The sequence below is a fragment of the Lissotriton helveticus genome, chromosome 2_2 (assembly GCF_964261635.1).
Source record: "Lissotriton helveticus chromosome 2_2, aLisHel1.1, whole genome shotgun sequence".
Taxonomy (NCBI): domain Eukaryota; kingdom Metazoa; phylum Chordata; class Amphibia; order Caudata; family Salamandridae; genus Lissotriton; species Lissotriton helveticus.
The window spans coordinates 420,711,450-420,738,654 of record NC_136060.1 but is presented as its reverse complement, the minus strand read 5'-3'; the positions used below and the strand labels follow the sequence as shown (position 1 = coordinate 420,738,654).

At 41.3% G+C, this 27,205-nt stretch overlaps 1 protein-coding gene across 1 annotated transcript in view; it reads left to right on the top strand.

Moving 5' to 3' along the window:
• Positions 1–27,205, top strand: part of CD8A (CD8 subunit alpha) — a 95,107-nt gene that overhangs the window by 50,992 nt on the left and 16,910 nt on the right. The window contains exon 5 of the mRNA XM_078678676.1: positions 23,440–23,562. Coding sequence (XP_078534802.1) covers positions 23,440–23,562 — 123 coding nt within the window. The remainder of the gene's footprint in view (positions 1–23,439; positions 23,563–27,205) is intronic.

Here is a 27,205-nt window from a genome sequence, read left to right as displayed (position 1 = left end):
TTTTAAAACCTCTGATTATTGTGTCATTGTCATAATACTATGTGTGATTTGTGTGCTCACCTTGAAATTGCACTATAATTTTCGGAGCCGCATTACTCCCCGTTCCACCGCAGCAAGTGCTGTTTGTGTGGAGGGAGACATCACGGCAAAGAGGAAGTGAGATCCTCACTTCCTGGGGCTAATTAGACGCGGCCATCTTTGCTGAGGTTGGCGGTCCAGTTGTTGGACAGGATCGAGCCCAGCCCTTATTTAGAGGACCTGTGTGGAGACGCGAGCAGATTCAAAACTGCTTTGCTACCAGGCGGACTGACAACTAGTCTGTTTGCTGTGTGTCACAGGACGGAGCGCGCTGCTTGAATGAATGCTATTTGACAGCCTGCTCATTTTTAACTCGCACTTAGAACATTTTTTAAAACCTCTGATTATTGTGTCATAATACTTTGTGTGATTTGTGTGCTCACCTTGAAATTGCACTATCATTTTCCGAGCTGCATTGCTCCCCGTTCCACCGCAGCAAGTGCTGTTTGTGTGGAGGGAGACATCACGGCAAAGAGGAAGTGAGATCCTCACTTCCTGGGGCTAATTAGACGCAGCCATCTTTGCTGAGGTTGGCGGTCCAGTTGTTGGACAGGACCGAGCCCAGCCCTTATTTAGTGCACGGATGGTAACGACGCGCAGCGGGCGCACCAATGGCGCGCCAGAGGTGCGCCAGAGATAAGCCCGTCTGCGCCCGTCCGCGCACAGGCCGGGCGCAGGGCCAGGAACCCTGTTGGTAACATCAAAACCAGGAGTTATAGTAGACAGGAACTGCTGGCCCTCCAACCGGAGCCCAGCTGTGATAAATACAAGCTAGATCCCTCACATTGGACAGGCCCGGTGAGTTACCAGAAGTGCCACTGCACCTTTTCGTGGTCACAAATTTCGGCACTCACAGCATCTTATAACACCCTAAAGGCTGGCCTAATCAATGCCAGATCCTTGCCAAAGCATGCCCAGCATATCCAGGACCTACTGATTGACGATAACTTAGACTGCCTATTCATCACGGAGACATGGCTCAAACCATGGTGCACTCCGGATGTGGTACATGCTCTGCCTCCAGGATATGGTTCTCAAAGGGTTAGATAGAGGAGAAGAACAACGGGGAGGAGGAGTGGCCATTATATATAGGGATACACTCGGTTGCTCGGTGACAGAACTTCCTGAGCTAAAAGATGCGGAAGGGATGGGCTTCTGTGTTAAAATTAGTGAGAATTTCTCCTTTGCTGGGGCACTGATCTATCGCCCACCGGGATCATGTATAGGTTTTCTGGGGAGTGTTGGGGAAGCACTTAGTCCACTGATACTTAGGTACTCCAATTTTACAGTACTGGGGGATATTAACATTCATCTAGAGTTCACAACGGATGCATCTACTGCCTCCTATAGGGAAATCATGGATGTATTAGGTCTTACCATCTGCAATACTCAAGCCACCCATGAGGCAGGACACACGATAGACTGCATTGCTACCAATCTAAATACACTATTAACAGACCATCCTAGACCCCAAACGTGGACTGACCACGCGTTGGTCCCTTTTATGTTTCCTCTTGAGAGTACCAGAAAGGACAAGCACGTGGAAGAACGCAGTCAGGCCAGACGAGATGATTGGAAAGCTGTAATGACCCACCCAGAATTAACTACAATGGCCAGAGAGTGTAGACCCAAGCCAGTAGGACCCCCAAATCCAAATACATTTAGGGCATGGATGAACGAACTGGAAGGCATGGTTGGACAGGGGAAAAACAAGATGAGGCATGGGAAAAAGAAGATCTCTGCCCCGTGGTTCGACCGAGAGCTCAAAAATAAACAGGGGGAGCTACGAAGAGCAGAACGCAGTTGGTGAAAAAACTATTGCAGCACAGAGCGCGGCAAATATAAAAAGATCAAGAGTGCCTATCATGCGCAAATTAAACAGGCAAAAAAGATGTTTTTTAGATCAGCAATAGAAACTGCTAATAATAAACACAAAGCAATTTTTAAAATTGTGAATGACTTCAATAAACCCAAATGTTTAGTGCAGGATATCCCTCCCTCACAGATGATCTGTGATTCTATCGCAGACTTCTTTGAGGAAAAGGTACAGGGTCTGACGAAGGACTTCGAGATCCCAATACCAGAGTCAAAGAAAGAGAGTGATATAATAGGGCAGGAGGAAACTCAGCTAGCAGCCTTCCGACCAATCAGTCTGGAGGAGACCAAGCGAGCAATTTTGGCAACAAAATCAGGATCACCATTCGATCCGTGCCCCATTGGACTCCTGCACCTTATTGTAGAAATTGCCAATCCAGTAATAAATGACATTGTCAACACCTCACTGACCACGGCCAACGTCCCCCCTGAGTGGAAACTGGCAGCAGTGAAACCACTGCAAAAAAAACAACTCCCCGACCCCACCACACTATCAAATCTACGACCCATCTCATTACTTCCGGCATTGTGTAAAATCACAGAGTCGATGGTAAATAAACAGCTTACACGTTTTCTGGAAGACAGTGAAGCATGGCATCCCAATCAAGCCGGCTTCAGGACTCAACACTCCACGGAATCGGCTCTCCTGTTTACTACTGAGACTATCCGCTCAGCTTTGGACCAAGGTAAGAAGGCCGTCCTGATCTTATTAGATCTGTCGGCGGCCTTCGACACGGTCTCACATGTCATCTTAATAGACCGGCTAGCAACATCTGGCATCACAGGCACAGTCCTGGAGTGGATAAAGAACTTTTTGAAGGACAGGAGACAAGTGGTGACCCTGGGGGAATTCTTTTCCAGTGAGAAACCACTGTCGACCGGAGTACCTCAGGGTTCCAGCCTGAGCCAGACATTGTTTAATGTCTACACTGCACCCCTGATAAAGTTGATATCGTCATTTGGCATGGATGTAATTGCATACGCCGACGACACGCAACTGATCCTGGTAATGGATAAAGAAAACCAGGTATGGGAGGAAAAGCTCAAATGTTGCCTAATGACCACATTTGACAGGATGCGGAGAAACCATCTGAAATGCAACACAGGCAAAACTGAGATCATGCCAATAGGCCCCAAAAACGAGTTTATTCCCAGATTATGGTGGCCAGAGAAGGCAGAAATACCGCCTCACACTACCATCTCGGCCAGCAACCTTGGGGTACACTTCGACGCTGACCTGTCCTTTAGACAACAGGTATCTAAAGTGGCAGGTACATGTTTTGGGGTGATAAAGGGGCTGAGGAAGTTCTTTGACTTGTTGCCTATTGAGGCAAGGAAAACGGTCATGGTTGCACTGGTGACATCACAAATCGACTATTGTAACAGCCTATATGCTGGCACCAATAAAGTGGTCACCCATAAACTCCAGGTGGTGCAACATGCAGCAGCAAGGCTGGTTCTAAAATGGCCGAGAAGATCATCAGCAACCAAGGCCCTTAACATACTACACTGGCTACCTATAACAAAAAGGGTTTTGTTCAAAGTGTTGATAATTACTTTTCGAGCTGTCCACGACTTAGGCCCACTATACCTAAGGAAAAAATTGGTGAGATACTGTCCAACACGAGCCCTACGATCCTCAAATGCAAATTTGCTGACCGTTCCAGGGTTTAGACTCAAAACTCGAGGGGGTAAGTCCCTGGCGGTACTAGGTGCAAAAGCGTGGAATACTCTCCCCGCACAGCTGAGAGCATTGGACAGTGAAACAGAGTTCCGTAAACAACTAAAAACCTGGCTTTTCAAACTCCAAGACACAATTGCCAGAGACCTAGTGTGATTCCTGATCTGGTCAAGTCAAGCAGCGAGGCAACATTACATCGGTTGGCCATACTTGGGCGCCTAGATGCTCCTTGGAGCGATTGTTGCGCGATATAAATGGGCAATTACATTACATTACCTAGTCCCAGACGCCACTGGGAAATACCCACATGTGCCTGGAGTTGGATGTGCACCAAGGCCGTGCTGTGCACAACCTAACAATCGCTATTGGTGCGGGCTTTACAGAGGATGAGCCCAGGGAGTGGCTGAAGACCACACCCTGCCCCATCCAACAAAGAGCATGGCCGCCATGGACAGTGGGCTACGTGGAGTCACAATTTTCAGATTTAGTGTGGAATATCATGACCAGCTGTGAACAGGCCAAGGCTGTGCTCTGCTGGTCAACAATCGTTACCTCCAAGATCATTTGTCACCAATGCTGTGATATTGATGTTATAAGTGATGTTATCAATTATGCAATTAGAGTTATTACTAGGCATGTAATATGGAGGTGACAGCTGACACATACCATTTCTCTGCAAACTTGTCTTTTACTTTCCAACCATAATGTTAATTGTATTGTGCTTTTAGAGGCATTTCTGAGGTTGCAAGACATATTACATATATTATTTTAATTGTAATCGGAGGTATTCATACTATATATATATATTTATATATATATATATATATATATATATATATAAATATATATATATATATATATATATATATATATATATATATATTTATTTATTGTTTTACATGATCATGCTGTCATTACGCGTTTTGGTAACAGCCGTTACCTTGATCACATGATTCAAATGCATATCCGCCTGACATAAATACCACCTCCCGGCTGTGACATCATCTCATAGACATAGTGAATACACAATTCGACCTTTGCTGACTCATGGGTTTGTAAACATAATCTGACATTACAACGCTATTGAGTCAAAATCCAATTCATTAAGTATATAGTGTAAACAAAAATAATATCAAAGCACATCTTAAAAAATATATTCATAAATAAATAAATATATATTTATACATCATGTGTTAAAACTTCAATACAATCTATTAAATTAGGATAAAGCATTGTTGTTTGCCTCTTATTATCATATCAAGATTTAAAATCCTAAAATGTTATTTTTATATTTCAATATTAATTAATTCATAAATTATGTCCGCATAAATGCATAAACCAATGTACTTTGATGTAGTCATATATGGAAGTGACACACTCTTATATGTACATTCATGCCATTTTAATTTATATACTTTTATTTTGAATTGGAAAAAATTCTAATAACCACATTGGCTTATAGCATCAGTCGAAAAAATTTCTTTAAAGTGCTAATGTGCTTTCCTTAATAAAGTGCCTATTATAACATAACTGTGCAAAAATGTCAAAAATAGTGCAAATTGCTCTGTCACATTTGGGTGGGATTTTGGTTTATATTTACTTCTTTTTTATTTAATTTTTTCTAAAAAACCGAAGTTTCCTAATGTTTTAAAAAAAATGTTTATAAAGGTTTTAAAAATATTTTTAGGCTAAAAAATAGGCAAAGGAGTGATAGCACCAAATATTGTCCCAATATTAACAAATGAGCAATACTAGGAAGATTTATCATAAATTGTTGTGCATATCTTCATTGTTATTAAGGCCATTGGGAGTCTTGCTGTCCAGCTCAAGTATCATGCATGTTTCAAGCTGGCGTAAGAGTTTCTCTCTATTGCCTTCACATCTTAAACTTGGGACTGCATTGATAACAAAATATTTTAGACACTTAAGATTGTTGTTGTATTAGCCTTAAGGTGTCTGGCCACAGGGTATGTAACATCATTGTTTACAATAGCCCTTAGATGCTGTAGAACTCTCATGTGCACCTGTAGCTCGGTGCTTCTAACATAATTCAAGCCATATGTGCACATGAGCACATAAACAGCAAAGTCTGTTCTGCAATTGTAATTTCCTTGAATGGCTATCTTTTTGGTGACAAAAGCTGTTTCATTATGTGTAGTGTTGACCCCAACTTTGCAGGCTCTACACGATGAGCACTTGAAAAAACCATTTTGGGGTTGAGCCATGTGGTACTGGGACTTAATTCAGGGCTGGCTTTCACTAACTGAATTCTCATAGAATGGGCCCTTCTAAATGTAATAGATGGAACAACAGGTAATCTTGATGCCAGTACCTGGTCCGTCAATACAATGGGCCAGTTTTTCTTCACAATGGCTTTAATTTGTCTTTGTTGGCCACTAAATCTGGTGATAAGCCTTGCCGCATTATTATCCTCATCCTTATTTGTTATCAATGTCTCAGTTATGTTCATATTCTCTTCACTGTACCGTTGTAAAACTGATTCCCTTGTTCTTGTTCTAGACTTGTTGGCTGCCTCATTCAAAACTTTGTTGTTGTAACCTTTTGCTTTGAATCTCCTAGTGGCCTTCTCCATATTTTTAGCTAGTTCTATTTTCGTACTGCAAATTCGTTTTAGTCTTAAGAAAATATATATATATTAGGATCTCAAGGTGCTGGGTGGGGGTCTGCAGTTCAGCCGCAGAGCCCGTTCACTTGAAGAGCCAGGTCTTGAGGTCCTTCCTGAATTGAGGCAGTGAGGGTGATTTTGCCTGAGAAGTAGAGGAAGGCAGTTCCAAATCTTCACTGTGAGATCGGAGCAGGATCTTACTCCAGCCGTGTCTTGTGCATCCGTGGGATAGTGGCCAGGGCCAGGTTGACGGAGCAAGTTATGGTTTTTTCTCCTTATAACATGTTCATATGTACACGTAATATGCTGAAGATTCTTCCCTGTAAAAATTGTTTTACAGCAGGAGAATTCTTACTTTAACAAGTAGGGTTTGCGATTTTATTTGTCTACCTAAAGCACTTCTTTGCAGGAAATTTTATAAAGATATAAAGATGACACGATTTGTAATATAGCAATTTTGTGAAGTTTCACAAATTAGCAAAACTTTATAAATAGAATTGAAATCCATCTCTACCCTAAGGGGTCGATTACGATGTCGTTCGAAAAGGCTCCGAATCAGAGTCGGGTCTGCCGACTTAAATTTGAAACCCGTCTTTCCGACCGATTCAGAAAGCTTTCCAAACGATCAGTTGCGATGTTCGTAAAGCGTTCAGACTGTCCGAGTCAGTTCCGAATGGCATTTGGAGGAACCAATTTGTTCGGAGCCTACTCGTACAGGTGTACAGACCTTGTTTCCGACCAAGCGATTACGATGATGGATTGGGACAGCCATTCGGAATCGGTTATTCCGACCCGGATCTGCTGTCAGAATCTGACTTTGGGGGCCCTTTGCAGGCCCCCTTCACCCAGAGCCTTCCGAATTGGGCCCGGGGGTGTGATGTATTCCTATAGGTTCTGTATCGATCCCCCTATTCCTGACCCTGGTTTGGTTAATAATTAACTAGCAGCCATCCCACGGTGCAAAAACCGTTATCTGATTAAGCCACACCACGGCACAGAAACGTGTTATCTGATTAGGTCATAACGCATGCCATCTAATTAGGCAAGCACTATTCCTCCAGCCCCTGATAAGGCATACGGAGTTCTCAAAACAAATCAAACCTATGACAACCTGGGAAAATCCCGACAGCCATTGTTTTGATTTTACCGAGAACTTCAGTAAAAGAATGTGCTAACGACCAGTTCGTATGACATCCTTATTGACGTATATATGTCCATCCTTACGTCAATCTCGGCACCTTACAGGTATAAATATTACCGACATTGCCTTAAGCAAACACACGCGGTGGTGACGAGATCGGAGCAGCGAGACTTGCCGAAGAGCCCAGCACAGAGCGAAGCCCACTGGCGCTGCCCCGCCTTCCTGACGCGCTGAGAAGGAGACGCTGCCTTTCTCCTGCCGAGAAATCCAGCTCCGGCGCTTCCAAGCAGCCCTTGCAGGCAGCTGGAATATCAAGACCAAAGACGAGAGATACCAGCCCTCAACCATTCTAGATCTCAGGTACAGAACTGAATAACCCCTTGCAGAGAATTCTTGAGTCAGTCACTTGGCAAAACAAACTTAACTTAAACTGCTACTTATCTACTCCCGCCCACGTATTAGGCTTAGGTCAGGTACACCGGGGTAGGCGTGGTTAGAAGCACCAGTTGAGTACGATTAGTCAAATGTATATATGTATGTATCTATTTTATCCATTTTAAATATCTTACGGCTTAGAAACCATATCAATGCTTTTACAGTATTATTTTATAATTCTGCTTTTACTGTATGCACTTTACTTAACCATAAGTATTGCAATAATATCGATTCATTTCTCTTGTACGAGAAAAGAGACTGATCAATAAATAACATCTTTTATTGAACACGCCCGTCTCTTCCTTTTCTCTACAAACTGGTGACACTAAGAATGCACTGAACTGACTGAGTAAAATAAGTTGTCTTTTGTTTTCACACGACTCTAGAGATACACTCTTGATTAGGGGAGAGCAAAGTTGTCATGTTCTATGGTTGTCAGAAACTAAATCCCTTCTTGTCTATCCAGGGAGGTTAAACTCCTCCTTGCCTATTCGAGAAAGTTTCTAGTGAACTCTGAGCTAGCTGGCAAACCCAAAACTTTAAGTCTAATATCGTCAGTAGAAGACCTAGTTAACCTCGGCCCTAGGTCTATACTATTGAAGGTATTATTCCAATGCGCAGAGCCTATTGGGATAATAGGAACTACACTACATGGCGCCCAAACGTTTGGATAGGCGATAAAACTAACGCAAGACATTAGAGTAACTCAGTCTTTTTTTTCACACAGAACCCCTTTTTTCCCATAATACTCCAAAGACGTCTGGAGTGGGTGAAAGGTCATATCCGCCAAACCTCGCAGGAGGAGACTCCTATGTATGGTTCTTGGTTTAGTCAACGTTGAAGGATACACTGTTCCAAAATATTGTGCATCTAATCTTTGTTTCCATAAGAAACCTGATCTGCAAACAAACGGAATAACCTTCCTGTCGGTAAAATGGTAGACAGTGAAGAAGAAAGAGAGACACCTAGAATAACAGCTGAACTCATAGCAGCTGATACTACTCTGCAGGAAAATGACCTGGATATAATACTCATCCCGGTCAACATAAGAAAATCTATAACTTTAAAACTTATAGAAAATGGACTGACACCGAGAGGTGGCACAGTCATATTCGTAATTGAGGCACACGAATATCGGCAGACAGAGGTATTCTATTCATGGATAAACTTTCCAGCAGCAAACGCTGTAACAAAGGACTTCCACTATTACAAAACAGAGGAACCTCCTAATGAGTACACTCCTTTCGAGGAGGTGGAAGTACCACTCAAATTCCAAGAGCACCTGCTCTTGTTTAATGGCGCCCTAAAACATAATAATCACATCACCAGGCTCGGTCCACTAGGTAGACCAGGAGCAACGTGGCCGGTCCTAGCCGGATACACACCACATCCAGACATTGAAGAAATGCCTGCACCAGAACTTTTAATACAGCTAAAACAACTAATCAAAATACATAGACAATTAGTCCAATATGTAATGCGGACTTCAACAGTCCAACCAGCAATTAAAATTCCACAGCTGACCCCTCATCAGGGGAACACAAATAAAATTACACCACAGAACATACAGTCCTGCCTAGGTAAAGTACCAGCTAAACGGGAACAAATTCCATTCTGGTTAGCACAAAAAATCACTCAAATAGAGGCGGTATTTCCAGACACCACTCCTCTTGAGAAACACAGGATTCTGACTATCTGTCTTCCAATGGGAATCACACCACACGTGGAGGACTGTGACACTTGGGGTACAGTCTTTGCTTCCATTTACACAAAAACACATGGTGTACCATCCATGTCAGTAATACCAGATGTGCTAAAACAAATTCAAGATGAATACGGTCCAGAACCCGCTTTAACTCTTGGTATGAAATTACTGAAAGACTTCAAGCAGGTCTCGGCAATATTACTAGCCAACATAAAGGGAGAAGCAGCGAATGTGGCGATCCGCCAGAGGTTAAAAGAGACAAATATAGCAGACCAACCAGCTGAAATTGCCAGAATTATAGAAAAATCCTATGAGGAACTAGGTAGAGATAGTTTGGGTGGAATACCGGTAAAACCCCAACTAATGGAAAGTCCAGAAAAAGTATTTATTAAAAATAATTTAAACACTCAAAAAAAGAGCTGGGATGGAAACAAACAATCCAATCCTAAAGAAAAAAGATTCCAGTCCAGAGGAAGGTCTCCTCGGCGGAGAGAAAGATCTCCGAACCAAGGACGCAGGTCTCCCCAAAGTGAGCCCTCTGGGAAAAAATACAACCTTAGAAATAGGGATAATATAAAGAAACCTGATAGATATCAAGATAATGATACACGTCCCTCTCAATCTTTTCAGACTTCCTCGCAGAAATCGCAAAGAAGAGTACGATCAGAACAAAGAGAAGAGCACACCAAGTCCAAAGACAAGGAACCTGCTCATCCAAATAAAAAGTTACAATTTCCAAAAAAGAAGGTAGCCAGTATTAAAGTAATCAAAGATGCCGAGAATACTGAGGACACAGCTGAAAACGGAGAATGGGCTCAGACAATGCTAGACAGCGCAGCAGAAGTGAGCATAGCTCGCAAAGTCCTTATGAATCATCTGGAGACAGTGGACACGAATGAATATATTCAAGTGGAAACTGCAGACACCAGAGTTAGCAAACCTCACAAAATATATGAAATAACATTACGTATAGAGGGGGATAAGACTAGAAAAATAAGGGGTTTATTTTGGGATAATCTCTCCAAGGGCTATGACATCCTTCTAGCTAAGAAAGACTGGCCACCCGAGTTTGTCAGGGAGTGCCCTCATGGCGAAGAAATAATTATGCCTGCCTTCTCAAATCATATTCCAATTCATAAAAAATATACACTTGCTAGAAAGTGGGCAGTAGCTCAAGCTCCTGCTTTATATAAAAATCATGTAGGATGGGATGAGGACTCTCCTCCTCACAAAATCCAGTTAAAATCACAACCTACTGCACAGAGGCAGTATCCAATTAAGCAAGAAGCTAAAAAACAGGTAAAGGAGATCCTAGATCAACTTGAATACCAGGGGGTGATTGAAACTTGCACCTCACAAATGAACAATCCTTTGTTTCCTGTCTCCAAACCAGACAATTCATATCGTCTTGTTTTGGACTACAGACACCTTAACTCATGTTGCAAAACTTTTGCAGTGCAAAACTCGCATAGTGCTGCACTAATGAATAACATAGTGCGCAAAAAATACAAAACAACATTAGACATCTCTAATGGATTCTTTTGTCAGAATATAGCACCAGAGAGCAGATATTTGACCGCGTTCTCAATAAATGGCGCTCAAAAAAACTTCTGTCGGTTACCCCAGGGGTTCAAGAACAGCCCAGGATTATTCTCAGCGAGAGTAACAGAGTTACTACAAACCTATGATGACGAGGCATTATCTTATGTCGACGACATTTACCTAACAGATGATGACTTGGATACTCACTTGAAGAGAGTGAACACCATAATACTTGGGTTCGCAGCAGAGGGTTACAAATTCAACTTTAAAAAGTCTAGAATTGCCCATCTAACAGTCCTGTTTTTAGGATATGAATTATCAAGTGAAGGCAAAAGCCTGGCTGACAATTTCCTAGAGAAATGTGCTGTACTCCAAGCACCTAGAACACTAAAAAACCTACAATCAATTCTAGGCTTCCTAAATTTCAGAAGAACATACATTGCAAATTACGCAGAAAGGGTCAAACCCCTTTATGATCTAATAAAACCAGATTTTAAAAGAATCAATTGGACTCAAAAACATACAGAAATTCTGAGATCCTTACAAACAGACATGTTAATTAATAAAAAATTAGAAACACGTGATAACACACGCAATCTTGTGATTCGAGTCATCCCAGGAAGATGCGGATTCACATACCTGACCTCTAATGAGGGAGAAAAGGTACCAATTGCATACAAATCACACTTGTACACAGAAGCTGAAAAGAAGTTCAGTATTAAAGAAAACATTGTTCATGCAGTTCAAACGGCTATAGCAAGAGAAAAAGACAAAGCTGACGGTAGACAATTCACAGTCAGAACAGCAGAATCAGCCTTTGAGGCATTAATAACCCCATGTAATTTACCAACAACAGCGTTGAATCCAGAATGGATACAATGGGTGAATTCTATTACAACGGACAAAGTAAAATACTACTTTGATCCAGAATTAAAGGAATTAAAATATCTAGAATATGAAATGACATACCCTCTGCCAATCGACATTCTGCCCTTACGACAGTACGCCTGTGTAATCTATACAGACGGCCATGCTCAACCACCAGGGTGGGGAGAACAAGCGTACAACCCCACATGTGAAATTACAAAAGAAGTGTGGCACGGAGGGAAACTGAGACCTCTGCTAATAAAAACACACTCAGTAGAAACTAATTCAGAAGAACAAACTGAAACAATAGCATTGAAAATGGCGCTAGATAATGCAGATCGCGAATTCCCGACACTTATAGTGTCCGATTCATATTACTGAGCCAAATCATATAACAACGATTTGCAGAAATGGATTCAAAACGGTTACAAAGATGACACAGGTGCAACAATAAAGCAAAAAGTGCTTTGGACACAAATAGTTCTTTTGCAGAAAGAACTACCAAAGACTCACGTGATACACTCACTGAGTCATCAGCGTGATGGCGTTCACGTTGCAGGGAATTCATTGGCTGAGAAAGCCACAACGGTAGCAACTGAATCGGCTTCCGTAGTTAGAAAAAAGCGTGCAGTAAAATACATTGACGGTGAAACAGTGCTGGCGGTGAAAACGTCATCAAAAGGCGACTGCTCAGCGCTACCGATCAACTATCCACTCAATTATACATACATAATCGATGCAAACTCCGTCCCTTTTGCTCGAATCCCTGGAGTGGGGGATAGAGTAATTCCAAACACGGACAGGAGAGGCTTGTTAATAGCAGACGCACATATGAGTGAGGGTCTCAGACACCTCAAACTAAAAGATTCCCTGGAAGAATTACAATCAGTGTACTGGTGGCCAGGCATGAGCCTGCATCATCACATCTTTGTAAAGAACTGCCCAGGCTGCAATAGAGATCGCAGTGGCGAGAGAAACGGTATATTACCATGGCGTTTCACTCCAGAATGGATCAACAATAAAAAATAATGCGTCCAATTAACATATAAAGACTAGTTTCCACTTGTAATGTAGACCCCAGCACTCGGCTGACGTCTGGACTGTTATAAAAAGATTTGCGAGTCTATAATGGCATATACGCTAGAAGCATGCTACGTTTGGCTAATGTTTTTTCCTCTTGCCCTAAAGCGTGTGGAAAAACATGGCCAAATGAGCATAGCATAGCGGGACTCTTCTCACTTCCTACCTGAGGGATACGGGATGGTGTAAAGAAAAAACCAAAGGCATAGAGCAATCTATAACAACGAAGGTATTAGGTTCGGGAGCTGGGTGGGTCAAACATCTAATAAGTGTCCAACGTAGTCTAAACAACCTGCCAAGAAATTCTCTGAGGGGATTCAGTCCGTACGAATTATTGTTTGGGACTAGAATGATGATCTTAGATCTTGACAGTCAGACTTCAGTGGTTAAAGAAAAAAGCTTTGACATCAAAGATCATTTGGCTATTTTGCAGGACTTAAACGAAACAAGGAAAGACCTGAGCAACATAAAGTTGAAACAACAGCCAACAACCACTGAAGAAAAACCACCTGTCCCAGCAAGACCTGTCTGGATTCCAAAAGTCGGGGATCTAGTCAGAGAAAAGATCGCGGTAAAGAAGGAATTTGGGCCTTCTTACAGAAAAGCAGTTCCTGTCTTGTCTATCAAGGGATAAGATCAGTAGTACTACCGCCTCTTGCTGGTAAAAAGGAGAACAGAGTTGTATCCATCGACCTGGTAAAACCACAATCATGTGGCCGTTAACAAACAGTAGGCCAAGTGGACTCCCGATAAGTAGTAGAACACCAAGGTTTGCTACAAATACAGAGGTTCAAACTAAGAGGCTAATCACATTCGAAATGCCTACAGAACATCAGGAAAGACTATGCAACAAAGCAATTGAACTTAAACCTCTAAAAACCCAAATAAAAACATTTAGTCGAGACACACCAACCTACAATGAAGTAACATATGACTATGCTGATGAAACAAAGGAAACTTCTAGAACAAAAAATAATCCAGAAGCAATTGGAACAATAGACAGAACAGCATCCGGCTACTTCATCAACTTCAATGATTCATCTGAAGATCTGAGTGAATCAAAGAAACAGACATCAACAAAAACTTTTAAAGATAAAGCTAAGGAACTTTTTCAACATCTGAAAGAAACCTATCTAATTTCTCCATGGATTGAATTTTGGGAGGCCTTAGGTGCATTTATCCTCATACTTTGGCTCATCATGGTACTATGTTTGGGACATTTCATTGAGGGAAAATATGCTAAAATGGACACAGCAAGCCAGAAAATCAACTTGGTCCTCAAACCACACACATCTTCACACGTCGAGAAAAGAGAACTTTCTTCAGTCAACTTCACAGCTACTCCTATACCCGGTGGGGTAGCATGGGACAATACTGATTATGAAATCTATGGTCCGGTTGAAATCCTGAAGTATCCACATCAAATTAAGATCTCATTGAGTGACTTTGTAAAACCAAGCTCATTTGCTGATGATTGGGACTTTGAAAGTATTAATGATATGATGTCTGACCTAGTGATGTCTGCTAAATTTACAAAACATGATTATTTGCAGGGTTCGTCTAATTATGATAAGATGTTCTGCTATAATCACTTTGGTAACCATTATCTGCATAAATCTGCACAACCTAGAAATGTTTTAAATTATAATCAATGGGAACACTGTGCAACCCCTCCAAAAGGTAGCTCAAGAACTTTTTATGACAAATATTCATATTTTTCAGGGTTCAACACAAGTAATGCAGAAACATTTTATTTCAAATTGTCAAACAGGACAGGTACGAAGACCATGCTTACAAACACTAAATTGATATATTCAGACTCATTTTTTGAACAAATGAATACATTTGGTTTTGATTACTGGGACAAAAATGTTGAAGTAAAAAGTGTTTGGGGTACAAAAGAATGGCAAGTACAAGGTATGGAATCATTGTTTAGAGCCTGCATGATCCCAGAACAAATTATATTTTTGAATGACACTATTCAACAAACTACCTGTCTTGGGCTAGCCAAAATCAAAGATTTAAACAAACCGTTTATTCCAAAGCCAACAATGAACAGTAATAGCTCTATAGATGAGGAGATAGACGTAAACCATGTATTAAGCCAAAACAGAACACATCCTGATTGGAAACAATGGTTGATCTGGCCCACAGATACTAATAACTGTCAAGACAGATTCCTGAACAAAATACAGGGGTTCACATTGACCAGGCCAGACCCTAGATATTCCCAAAGACAACACCCAGGGATAATTACCACGTACAGTGTGGGCAAGCTCTGCCTTCAATGGCTACAAACATCCACACTGGCAGAAATTAAGCAACACCTAACTTTACTTACTGATGGTGCTGACTTGCGTGATTTCATTATGGGACCGCGCAAACAGGGTCAAAAACGCTTCATAGCAGCCTCTATATATGCAGCTTATAATGAAGCCTGGAAAATAACTCAAATTGAGACAGCAGAGAGAATACGGGAAATTGACCGTATTAATTTGGAAAAATCACTTTCTGTAGTGGACAATGGGTTAATGACTCTGTCCTCCAGAATTTTTTCATTGGACAGCATTGTGTCTTCAGCAATCGACATAATATCGCAAGACTTACTGTTGTTACAACACGGTCAGTCCCAATTGCGTTCTATTATACAGCTTGGCTGGACGTTACAAAATCTGCGTTCAGGCTATGTGCCTTGGCGTTTAATCAACACAACGTCACTATTCAATATCTTTAACCTTACTGATAAACAAATCAGTATGGCACAGAAGGGTGCTGATTATACAATCCTGAGCATTGAGAAACTCGAGAGATTACCATTGACAATGTCAGAACGACCTGTCATTGAATGGATAATACATGGGATAATTAATATTCCAATATCTACTTTCAGGTTTCAATACTGCCAAAAATATATACAGGCTGGCATGTACGAAAAATTGGGAAAAGGGTACATTAAGTCAACATGGAACTTGCCCTATTCACATGCATGTGTCAGTAATAAAGGCCAGAAAGTGTTTCTTTGTGGCAATAATTGTGCAATGTCACTAAGCGGTACACTTCTGTGTAATGGTATTAGTTTACATGGAGCCTGTGAAGGGTCTTCAAATAACCTTTCATGTCACCAGCTAGGCACACCTGCAACGCAAATAGAACCATTCTTTAGGAGACTATCGAACGGGAGTTACATTCTAATAGTAGACCGCAGATGTTGTAGTTTGCTGCCCGGAATACCTTATCTCATAACTACGACTGCGAAGGTCATGTGCTGTGAACGGGTATTGTTCCCCAGCACCACGCCAGACAGGGAGGCAAGGTTATGGCCCAAATTGAAAATTACTTCTATTCGAATTGATACTTTAAGCAGAATGAAGACAGTGCTCCTTCAGACGCCGACCAGGCTCACGTCATCAAAAGAGACGTATGATCTCCAAGTTGCAAGGACAACGGCAGAGATTCATTCATTGTTATCAACTAATTCCCCCATACATTTCGCAGAAATCCTGAACGAAATCTTAAATATTTCTGATACCAGTGGAGTCTCAAATGTATTTAAGACAGTGTTTTCGGGGGCTTTAACACCATTCAAAGCCATTCTGGGTATTTTTCCAGACTTCGTCCATTCCATCTTTGGTGGACTTCCTCTCCTTTTGGGACTAGTGGCAGGAATCCTATTTTTGATCCTGTTATTTCGTTATGGCAAACCGTGTCACAGACAAAACACCTGCGACAAGGGAAGAAACAATCCTAGCCATTGGATACCGGGACCGGATATCTAAAATACTGGGACTATCCCGGCTTAGAGACCTAAGCATGACTTGGTTTCTTTCATTTCGACCAATGTGGCAACGATGTGTTTTACCTGTATTAAGGTGCATGCTGTGCGGAGAAGAATGCGTGTTGGACACCTGTCTGACACTATAATCGGATATGCCAATGGACGCAGAAACCTTGTTGGGTCCGGTAACGGCTCATGCATTGTGCTGTCCCCAGCGGCTACCAATCCTGATGACGGCATTCGTGGAGACTTCACCACTACGATTGAGGGGTAGTGAAGTTCAAGATGAAAGCAGCATCGATCAGGTACGACCTTCTGTCAGCAATGCTAATCAAAACATCAATGAAGGCAATCATGCTCATGAATGCATGGTGACATCCTTTTCCGAGTTAGTGGAACTTTCACAGGAAGCTGTTGACAGCTTTTTCGACAGTCTAAATGATATGATGTTCTCACCAGAGCAGAAATAATGACTTTTGAGCAAGCTAGCACACGGCGTTCCCAACACCCTGAATTTGGCCTTCAACTTTGATAATAAAGTATCATGAACAATTTTTCTCCAGTTTATGGACAGCGGAGCACAATTTTTTCAGCGGCCCCAAAATATTTTTGCAATTTTTCGGGACACTTATCTTCTGCTTAAGGTTGAAACTATTCTTAGAGAACTAAATTTCTATTTTTAGGAACTTTAGAGACATTAGCTGCCCTCTGGCATGTTCATAAATATTTTATTCTGTGATGAAATGGTCTCGCGCGTTTTCTTCTGTATTAAGAGCCATTTCATGTGTAATTCTCATATTTGATTAATAATAATGTATGGATATGCGTGATTAATTTAGCATTATTCTACTGCTTGAGTACATATAGTACATATGATTATTTTTTTTTCTCGTATATTACATAATTTCAAAATGCATATGAATGTATTTTGGGGTGGTACGGTATACACATACACTACTGTATATTTACTATGCCTAGATTTGTAAATATGGACATAGTCTGCGTGGAGTGGGTGTGATGTATTCCTATAGGTTCTGTATCGATCCTCCTATTCCTGACCCTGGTTTGGTTAATAATTAACTAGCAGCCATCCCACGGTGCAAAAACCGTTATCGGATTAAGCCACACCACGGCACAGAAACGTGTTATCTGATTAGGTCATAACGCATGCCATCTAATTAGGCAAACACTATTCCTCCAGCCCCTGATAAGGCATACGGAGTTCTCAAAACAAATCAAACCTATGACAACCTGGGAAAATCCCGACAGCCATTGTTTTGATTTTACCGAGAACTTCAGTAAAAGAATGTGCTAACGACCAGTTCGTATGACATCCTTATTGACGTATATATGTCCATCCTTACGTCAATCTCGGCACCTTACAGGTATAAATATTACCGACATTGCCTTAAGCAAACACACGCGGTGGTGACGAGATCGGAGCAGCGAGACTTGCCGAAGAGCCCAGCACAGAGCGAAGCCCACTGGCGCTGCCCCGCCTTCCTGACGCGCTGAGAAGGAGACGCTGCCTTTCTCCTGCCAAGAAATCCAGCTCCGGCGCTTCCAAGCAGCCCTTGCAGGCAGCTGGAATATCAAGACCAAAGACGAGAGATACCAGCCCTCAACCATTCTAGATCTCAGGTACAGAACTGAATAACCCCTTGCAGAGAATTCTTGAGTCAGTCACTTGGCAAAACAAACTTAACTTAAACTGCTACTTATCTACTCCCGCCCACGTATTAGGCTTAGGTCAGGTACACCGGGGTAGGCGTGGTTAGAAGCACCAGTTGAGTACGATTAGTCAAATGTATATATGTATGTATCTATTTTATCCATTTTAAATATCTTATGGCTTAGAAACCATATCAATGCTTTTACAGTATTATTTTATAATTCTGCTTTTACTGTATGCACTTTACTTAACCATAAGTATTGCAATAATATCGATTCATTTCTCTTGTACGAGAAAAGAGACTGATCAATAAATAACATCTTTTATTGAACACGCCCGTCTCTTCCTTTTCTCTACAATCTGGTGAAACTAAGAATGCACTGAACTGACTGAGTAAAATAAGTTGTCTTTTATTTTCACACGACTCTAGAGATACACTCTTGATTAGGGGAGAGCAAAGTTGTCATGTTCTATGGTTGTCAGAAACTAAATCCCTTCTTGTCTATCCAGGGAGGTTAAACTCCTCCTTGCCTATTCGAGAAAGTTTCTAGTGAACTCTGAGCTAGCTGGCAAACCCAAAACTTTAAGTCTAATATCGTCAGTAGAAGACCTAGTTAACCTCGGCCCTAGGTCTATACTATTGAAGGTATTATTCCAATGCGCAGAGCCTATTGGGATAATAGGAACTACACTACAGGGGTAACCAATGGAAGATCATGCACAGGGTACACAATTTTCCGTAGCCACCCTTTTCTTCAATAGGAGCCTGAGTATTCAGTCGGAAGACAGGCTCCCATTGAAGTCAATGGGAGTCAGACCGAATGGTATCCGGAACCCCTGTAATCTGTCCGTCAGAATCCCCGTATCCGATTGGAAACCATTCCGAGTTCGATTTGGTTGGAATGCTTTCTGACCAACATGGTAAACGAGCCCTAAGTGTTACACCTGCACGTTCAAACGTTTCACACAATCTTACTGGGTGCAGTAAAAGCAGAAAGTCTGACAACTTTGAGAAGTCGATTACGTTTTTTACCATTTTGTGACAAATGTGGACAAAACTATCTTTGCAACTTTTACACACCCTGTATAAAATATGTAAAAGATTACGGGGATTATGCCACAATGGAGGGCCAAATTATATAGCACAGCTGGCTAAATTATTGGTTAAGAAAAGGTCGAATGTATAGCACAATGCAGCACATTATGTTGCAGTACAATTTCAGTACTTTTAACACAAATAAATACTGTCTGGGCAAAGGTATCAGTTGAACACCTGAAGTACAAAAACTGAAAGGAGACCAGCTAACTTTTGAGCTAGAAAGTAAGGGCCTTATTTATGAGGCCTTTGTTCACTTTTACGCAGTGGATGCGTCACTTTTTGTGACGCACCGGTGGCGTAAAAAATGTGCCATGTCTAGGTAGATGCGACACTCTGTAAACCCCTGCACTACATTATACGTGGGTCAGGTATAATGTATGCAGGGTGGGCGGGCGTTCCCCTGCATCCAAGCCTGGTAGAAGTGGTGCATTAAAATCTTTAAGATTTCAGTGCGCCACTTCTTGGACACTTATGCGTCAATTTCTTACGCTGTAGACTGACGCAGGCCATTTCACATGGGGCTTTCCCCATGTGAGAGGAACATTGCTGGAGTTGCATCACGCTTATGACACAACTCCAGAAATGCGTCAGTTTTGCGCAGACAGATACTTCAGTAAACACATGATGCGTCATACGGTAAATAAGATGCATCCTTCATGTCGCAAGGAGAGTGCACTGAATAGTGATGCATTGCTGTTTTCACGCAGCGGTGCGTCACTTCTCATAAATAAGGCCCCAACGTTTTGTTGAAACCTGCAAAGTATGCAGCAGATGATGAATTATGTGACCAGTGTGGTAAATCCATTCCTATTATGAAAATGCCACAGCAATAGAATTGCATAATTCCTGTGTTCCTATCAAAATATAATAATTATTCTGGTATCTAATTTGATACTGCTAGTTGAATTCTGTAGGACTCCAAAAGCTTAAGTAGCATTATAACATAATATATGCATTTAGTCCAATAAAAGATATCAATATCTTGAGTATTTAGACTTCAGCTGAACAAAGTTCCGAAGTTTGTTTTCCTCTTTGGGCTACACTGGTTTTCAGGGTGCTGCTTTCAGTTGGGCATTGACTGACACATATGACTATGCCCTATAAAAGCAGGGAGAGAGGACGGGAAAGTTCCTAGCATGGAATCCCATGTACATAACTATCTATATTGTATCAAAAAGTCTTGGTCTTCCAATTCTTCGAGTAGCTTTGCAAAAATAGACAATGCACAACAAGCCAAAATGTTACTTGTCTGAATTAAAAATTAGGTTACTTTTAACTCCTTCGATGCTTGTGACGGAACCATTCCGTCATCAGTCACGGTTGAGCTGTGCTGATGACGGAACGGTTCCGTCATGACCGCACCCTGTTCTGGAATGTCCAGCATGCACCGCACGGAAGCGGTTAATGGATCTTTTATAAGTGTTCACATATTTTATTATACAGACAATTTGTATACAAAATAAAATTATTTAACAGCAGTATAGCTATAGAGATTTAGATTTGTGCAACACAGTAAAATCACACTGTGACTATTATAAGTTATTTTTCGTGAATTGCCATTGTAATAGGGAGGAGGTAGCCTAACGGCTAAGGCGGTCAACCTCTGAATCAACATCCTGTGATTCTGGGCAATTCACTTAATCTCCCCGTGCCTAACAAAAATGAATGTGTCCTCATGTAACGCAACTGGTGCTCATGTAAAGCGCTCTGATACCTGAAACCTTTGGGTCAAGCGATATAAAACTCCAGAGTAAAAAACCTATATTTATATTCTAACAGTTAAAAGGTAATTACAATGTACTCTGGCAATGAAATGTGATCTTTGCTCTGTAGATATCACCTTTTGCATAGCCTTCATGTTGTTTTGGTTGTCATACTTCCTGTTTGACATGCTTTATTTAACCATTTGCCATAGGAACAGATTGCCTTGGTTACCAGGCAGTTTCAAATATTTTGTTATACACCAGCATTAGTTGACAATCAAAACAATGCTTAAAATGATTAAATCGCCTTTTTCTTGAAACATTTCCAAATACATGTCTCTAATCAACTAATGTACATCCTAAAGTTCACAGCCTGAAGTGTCTTAATATTTTTGATGCCCATCCGGTTTAAATATTTAGCTGTTAACAATAATGTGTGTCATGAAAAGTTAGCATCTTTTCAATAACTTCAAATTAAACAAGGAATTCGCTATTTCTACATAAAGATGCTGTGGAAATATTGAACGTATCTGGAGAAGGCACAACTAATTGCACCGTTGACCTGGGCACAGGAGCTGTATTATGGGTCACTTTTTAAGAAACCTGCCGGAAAAAAGATTTAGCTTTCAATGCTCTTGCATAATGTACGTCTTAGCATAATTCAGGAAGAATCATAGCGGACGAAATGCCTGTGGAAACGAAATGTCCTAAAGTTCTGATTGGTATTCATCAATATCTTACATTAAGGGTTGTATGACAAAATTTCTCCGACAAAAATATTGGCAACAAATATATTGTGAAAAAAAAATTGATTTAACATACTTTGTATGTGAAGTCAAAAATATGAACAACAAACATATCGAAGACCACAGTATCGTCATTAAATGGGTAAATATAGTGAATCTGAACTATTATACACTATGATAACTTTAAAACATATATTCACTTTAAAAATAATATTATATTAATAAACTCCTAATTTAAAAACATATTTACAGATTATAACACAAACATAAAATAGAAACATATACTTAGAAATAATTGCAAAAAATAAACAATGTAAAAAAATATATTTAAACATTAATCATAAAAAATAAATGATATTTACACACACTAGCCATCAAATGCTTGCCAAAAATATGCAATGACGACATTGAAACATAAAATAAGTTAATCAAAACATATGACTACACATAATAAAAATAATTTTAATTAAATTAACTTTTAAAGTTAAAAAAACAAATATATGAAAATTATTTTTAAGAAATCAGCAAAAAAAATTAGACTTGGAGGGGTCAAATTTACTACTCCCACTCCAACCTGAGCAACAGTAGGGAAAGTGCTGGACTTTGGAGGGGTCAGATTTTCTATTCCCACTCCAGCGCAAGCAACAGTAGGGAAAGTGTTGGTAGTTTAGAGGGCTTAGATTTACTATTTCCACTCCAACATACGCAACAGTAGTAAAAGTGTTGGACTTTGGACAGGTCAGGTTTGATATTCCCCACGTCAGCATAAGCAACAGTAAGGAAAATATTAAACTTTAGATAGCTCAGATTTAATGATTCTAATCCTAAAGTATTACAAAACTAATTGAATATAAAAAATAAACATAAATAATAATAAACATAAATTATATTTCCATAAACACATACAAATATTTGTGACAATATTTGTAACTAAAAACAGGGAATTAATACAAATTAATCATACATAAAATTATATATAAAAATATAGCAATTAAAAGTTATAAAGAGATTTAAAATACTTCCCATCCTATTACCCTATAATGCCAACAGCGACAAAAATAAGTTAGACAACAACAGAAAAAATAACAATACAATTTATAAAATGTCAAATAATTTAACACTTAAAATTATCATCCATCAGTGTGAAGAAAATGGCATATGATGGATGAATCAAACCATTCACTGCATGCTAGCAATGGTTGATGAACACTATGCCTTTCTTCTGAAGTTAGGTTTGTTATTCAAACCTGTTCATGCAAACACTTTTAACAACAAGAATGATGTATCTAATATACATTTCATTTAAATAAGTTGGCCATATGTTGCACAGCTACCATTTGCTATGTGTATTGCCATGACTGATCTGATGAAATGCCTAGTGATTGTGCCTCTAACTTAGCCATTTGTCTTGCAGATAAAACCCAGAAGAAGGAATCATTGGACTTCTCCTGTTCCTTGTACATCTTGGTTCCTTTGGGAGCAGTGGCCCTCATCTTTCTAATTGCCTTTTTGGTCACCATCAACTGCCTCTGCAAATGTAAGACATCCATGCTCACTTCCTCATTTCAAAAAATTCAATTGTGATACGAGGTAGAATCAAAGATCTGGATCCATCCGAGTGTGCATTTATGCTGAAATAAAATAAGTGTGCTATCTTAACTATCTGATTTCTGGTGTCCCAGTAGTCCTTTCCTTAGTCAATGCAGGCCTTTGGGTAAACTCCAGTTCCAAACGGTTTCTAGCAGAGCCAGCTGTATATGTGGGTTGTTGGACAGAAAAAACTCAACTTCCTAAATACAAAATAACAACAGCTACACACCATTAGCAGCAAGATACATGTTGCAACTGAAATTTTGTCCATAGCAGTTCAGATGCTAGCTAAAAACTTATATCCCACCAACAAGATTCGTTGAAACCGTTCTCAACCGGTCAACTAGAATTCCCAGTAGGAACAAATATACAGAATGCGTAGCTTCGCTGCATCGAAATTATAACTCTACTTTGAGTGGAGCTAGACTGGGAACTCAACTCAGCACTACCCAAATTTTCCTCACATTTCGTCGGGGTGAGAGAGATGGCATGAGTTGTGTCTGTGGTGTTGAATGGGGTGGGGTGAGGTGGGGTGGGGGTTGGGATGGGGCGGTCTGTGTGATTTTTCCTTCCCAAAAACATGTTTAAAAGAAAATGGCGCAAGAGGTGAAATCTTAGTTTTTTTTAAATATTAGCCAAGCACTGTCATGGCAGGCCATCCAGCCGTGCTACAGCCCACAGGGGAAATGCCAGAGTACCTTAGGGAAGGGTACACCAATAAAAAGACGAGCTACTCTTCTGATGAGAGCTCTGAATTTAATAACCGGCGGGGCTCCTCCAGCAGTGATTCAAGCGGTGGCAACCCACAGACTAATAAAAGGAATCAGCACCAACAAAGATGGAACCAAGGTTACAACCAAAACCAGATGTTCCAGGGACCACCGCAAATGATACCACCATGGCAATATCCGTTTTATCCACAAGGCCCACCGCCACAATTCTTCCCCGTGAACCCTCCTTTTCACGACAGAGATTGGGGCAGAGGAAGAGGGCGGAGGCGAGGAAATCAGAAAGGGGTACAATTCCAAGACCAACAAACGGCCTCAACATCAGTGGAGACGAGGAGCACAACCCGAGGGAGGAGAGTCTAATAGTCAACCTCTCCACTAGACCACTTACCCCCATGGAAACAGCGGTCCTTGAGAAGGGTTTAGGCTTCGTCCCCACCCCTACTCCGGATAACTTTAATGAACTATGCGAGATCAAACAGCTGTTCAGAAAAATACGGCTTCGCGCCTATTTTGGAAATAGCCCCACTAATGATTCTTCTGACACAGGGCTGCGCAAGCCATCCACTTTCACACCAACTGATGGCATGGTTCCCCCTGAGGTACTAGTTTTTGAAAAGGCAGTACTGAAATCCCTTGAGAATAAACCTAACAAACCAGTCTTCAACAACCTGTCGAAAATGGAGAGACTTGCTATCCAGAATCTGGGAAACGATAGCTCAATTGTCATCAAACAAGCTGACAAAGGGGGAGCTACCGTGATTCAAAACATCACAGAATGTAAACGCCAACTTGCTAACGCAAGACACTACAGGCCATTGACATCTGATCCAACTCCAAGACTTACCACTGCCATCACAAGTCTAGTCATGGAAGGTGAGACCAATGAGTGGATCTCAAAAAATGAGGCTGATTTCCTGATCACAAAGGACCCAGTTGTCCCCTACTTCTACACCCTCCCCAAGATACACAAGGGTACCACACCGGTCCCTGGGAGACCAATAGTGTCGGGGATTGGCTCACTACTCGAGCCCCTATCCAAATTTTGTGATGTGTTCTTACAACCACTCGTGAGAAAAATACCATCCTTTATACAAGATACGAGGGATGTACTCCGCCTCATTGAATCCATCGATGGCAGAGAGAATGTAGACCTCCTCCTTACTCTAGATGTGGAGGCTCTATATACGAATATCCCACAACAGGCCACCCTGGACGCTGTTGAGCTCACCCTCAGGTCAGAGAACTGGTGTTCACCCACGCCCATCTCTTTCATAATGGCTTGTGCAAGTCTAGCACTAACTAAAACATTTTTTCAATATGGGTCCCAACTTTACCATCAAATACAGGGGACCTCTATGGGTTCGACTTTTGCTCCCAGTCTGGCATGCATCTACATGGCCACCTTTGTAAACCGCCACATCTACTCAAACAATAATCCCTATAGCCAGAACATCACAATGTGGCGAAGATATATCGATGATATTCTGATTTTATGGCATGGCAACCGGGCAAACTGTGAAGCCTTCTGCTCCTGGATCAACCAGCAAAACCAGTTTCTCAAATTCACAGCCACTATCTCAGACATCAAGATACCCTTCCTGGATCTCACAATCAGCCTCAATCAAGAGGGTCTTAGTACCTCTTTGTACAGGAAAGAAACTGATAGGAACAGTTTATTGCTCTTTGGGAGCCACCATCCCAGATCGCTGCGAGAGAATCTCCCATTCGGGCAGTTCTTGAGAATCCGGAGAAACTGCTCAGCTACCTCTGACTACAAGAAAGAGTCCATGCAGTTACAACACAAATTACAAGACAGAGGCTACCCCGCCAGGCTTATTCATAAGTCACGCAAAAGAGCGCTCAACAATCCTAGAGAGGCTCTTTTGGAGTCACACCCGAAAGAGCCTGATGATGTTATCACCTGTGTCTCCTGTTACACACAGAATTCAACTGGGATGAAAAGAACAATCAACAAACACTGGGGCTTACTAAACACAGGGGATTTAGAAATTCCACGCCCCCGCTTTGCCTTTAAGCGTACCGCCAACTTAAAAGACTCCTTGATCCACACACGCCCTAAAAAACCAGTGACTGCCAACCAAAGCACTCTGTGGAACTTGCCACCAGTAGTGGGTCACTACCCTTGTGGTGGGTGCGTTGTATGTCAACAAACGACACAATGTAAAGAGATAAAACTCTCAGACAACTTCACCTGGCACCTCAACAGACATACCAACTGCAACAGCTCAAGATGTATTTATCTGTTGACCTGCCCCTGCAACAAACACTACATAGGCATGACGATGAGATCAGTCAAACTGAGGATCATGGAACATAAAAGCAACATTTGTTGCTCCAAAACGCACACCAGGCTTTACGAACACTATGCACTACATGGCCACAAAGCTGACAACATTAAATGGGTGGTCCTGGAATCTCATACGTCGATTACCCACCAAGCATTGTTCAGGATTGAACAACGGTGGATACATCGCCTTCAGTTGGACACCCGGGGCCTCAACGATTCTGTGGCCTGGACACTACTAGCGAGATAAAAAAAAAAAAACCTTTCGGGGCGTTTGCCTGCTCCTACCACCCTAATTTTGATCAGCTCATCTCCAAGAGGCCCCTTCAGGCGTGTCAAGTATTTAACTACTTAGAGTCCTGGATAGACTCCTAGCTGCCTCTATTCATGGATGTGACCACGCTCTGTATTCACTTTCATACAGTGCCCTGTTAAGTCCTTCGTAATAGATACATACAGAGACTACACCCATGTTTATGTCACCACTTACACCGCCACAGCTATCCGCCACCTGTTTGGGTCTAGTCTCTCCACTTGCATGTCTGCCCTGATAG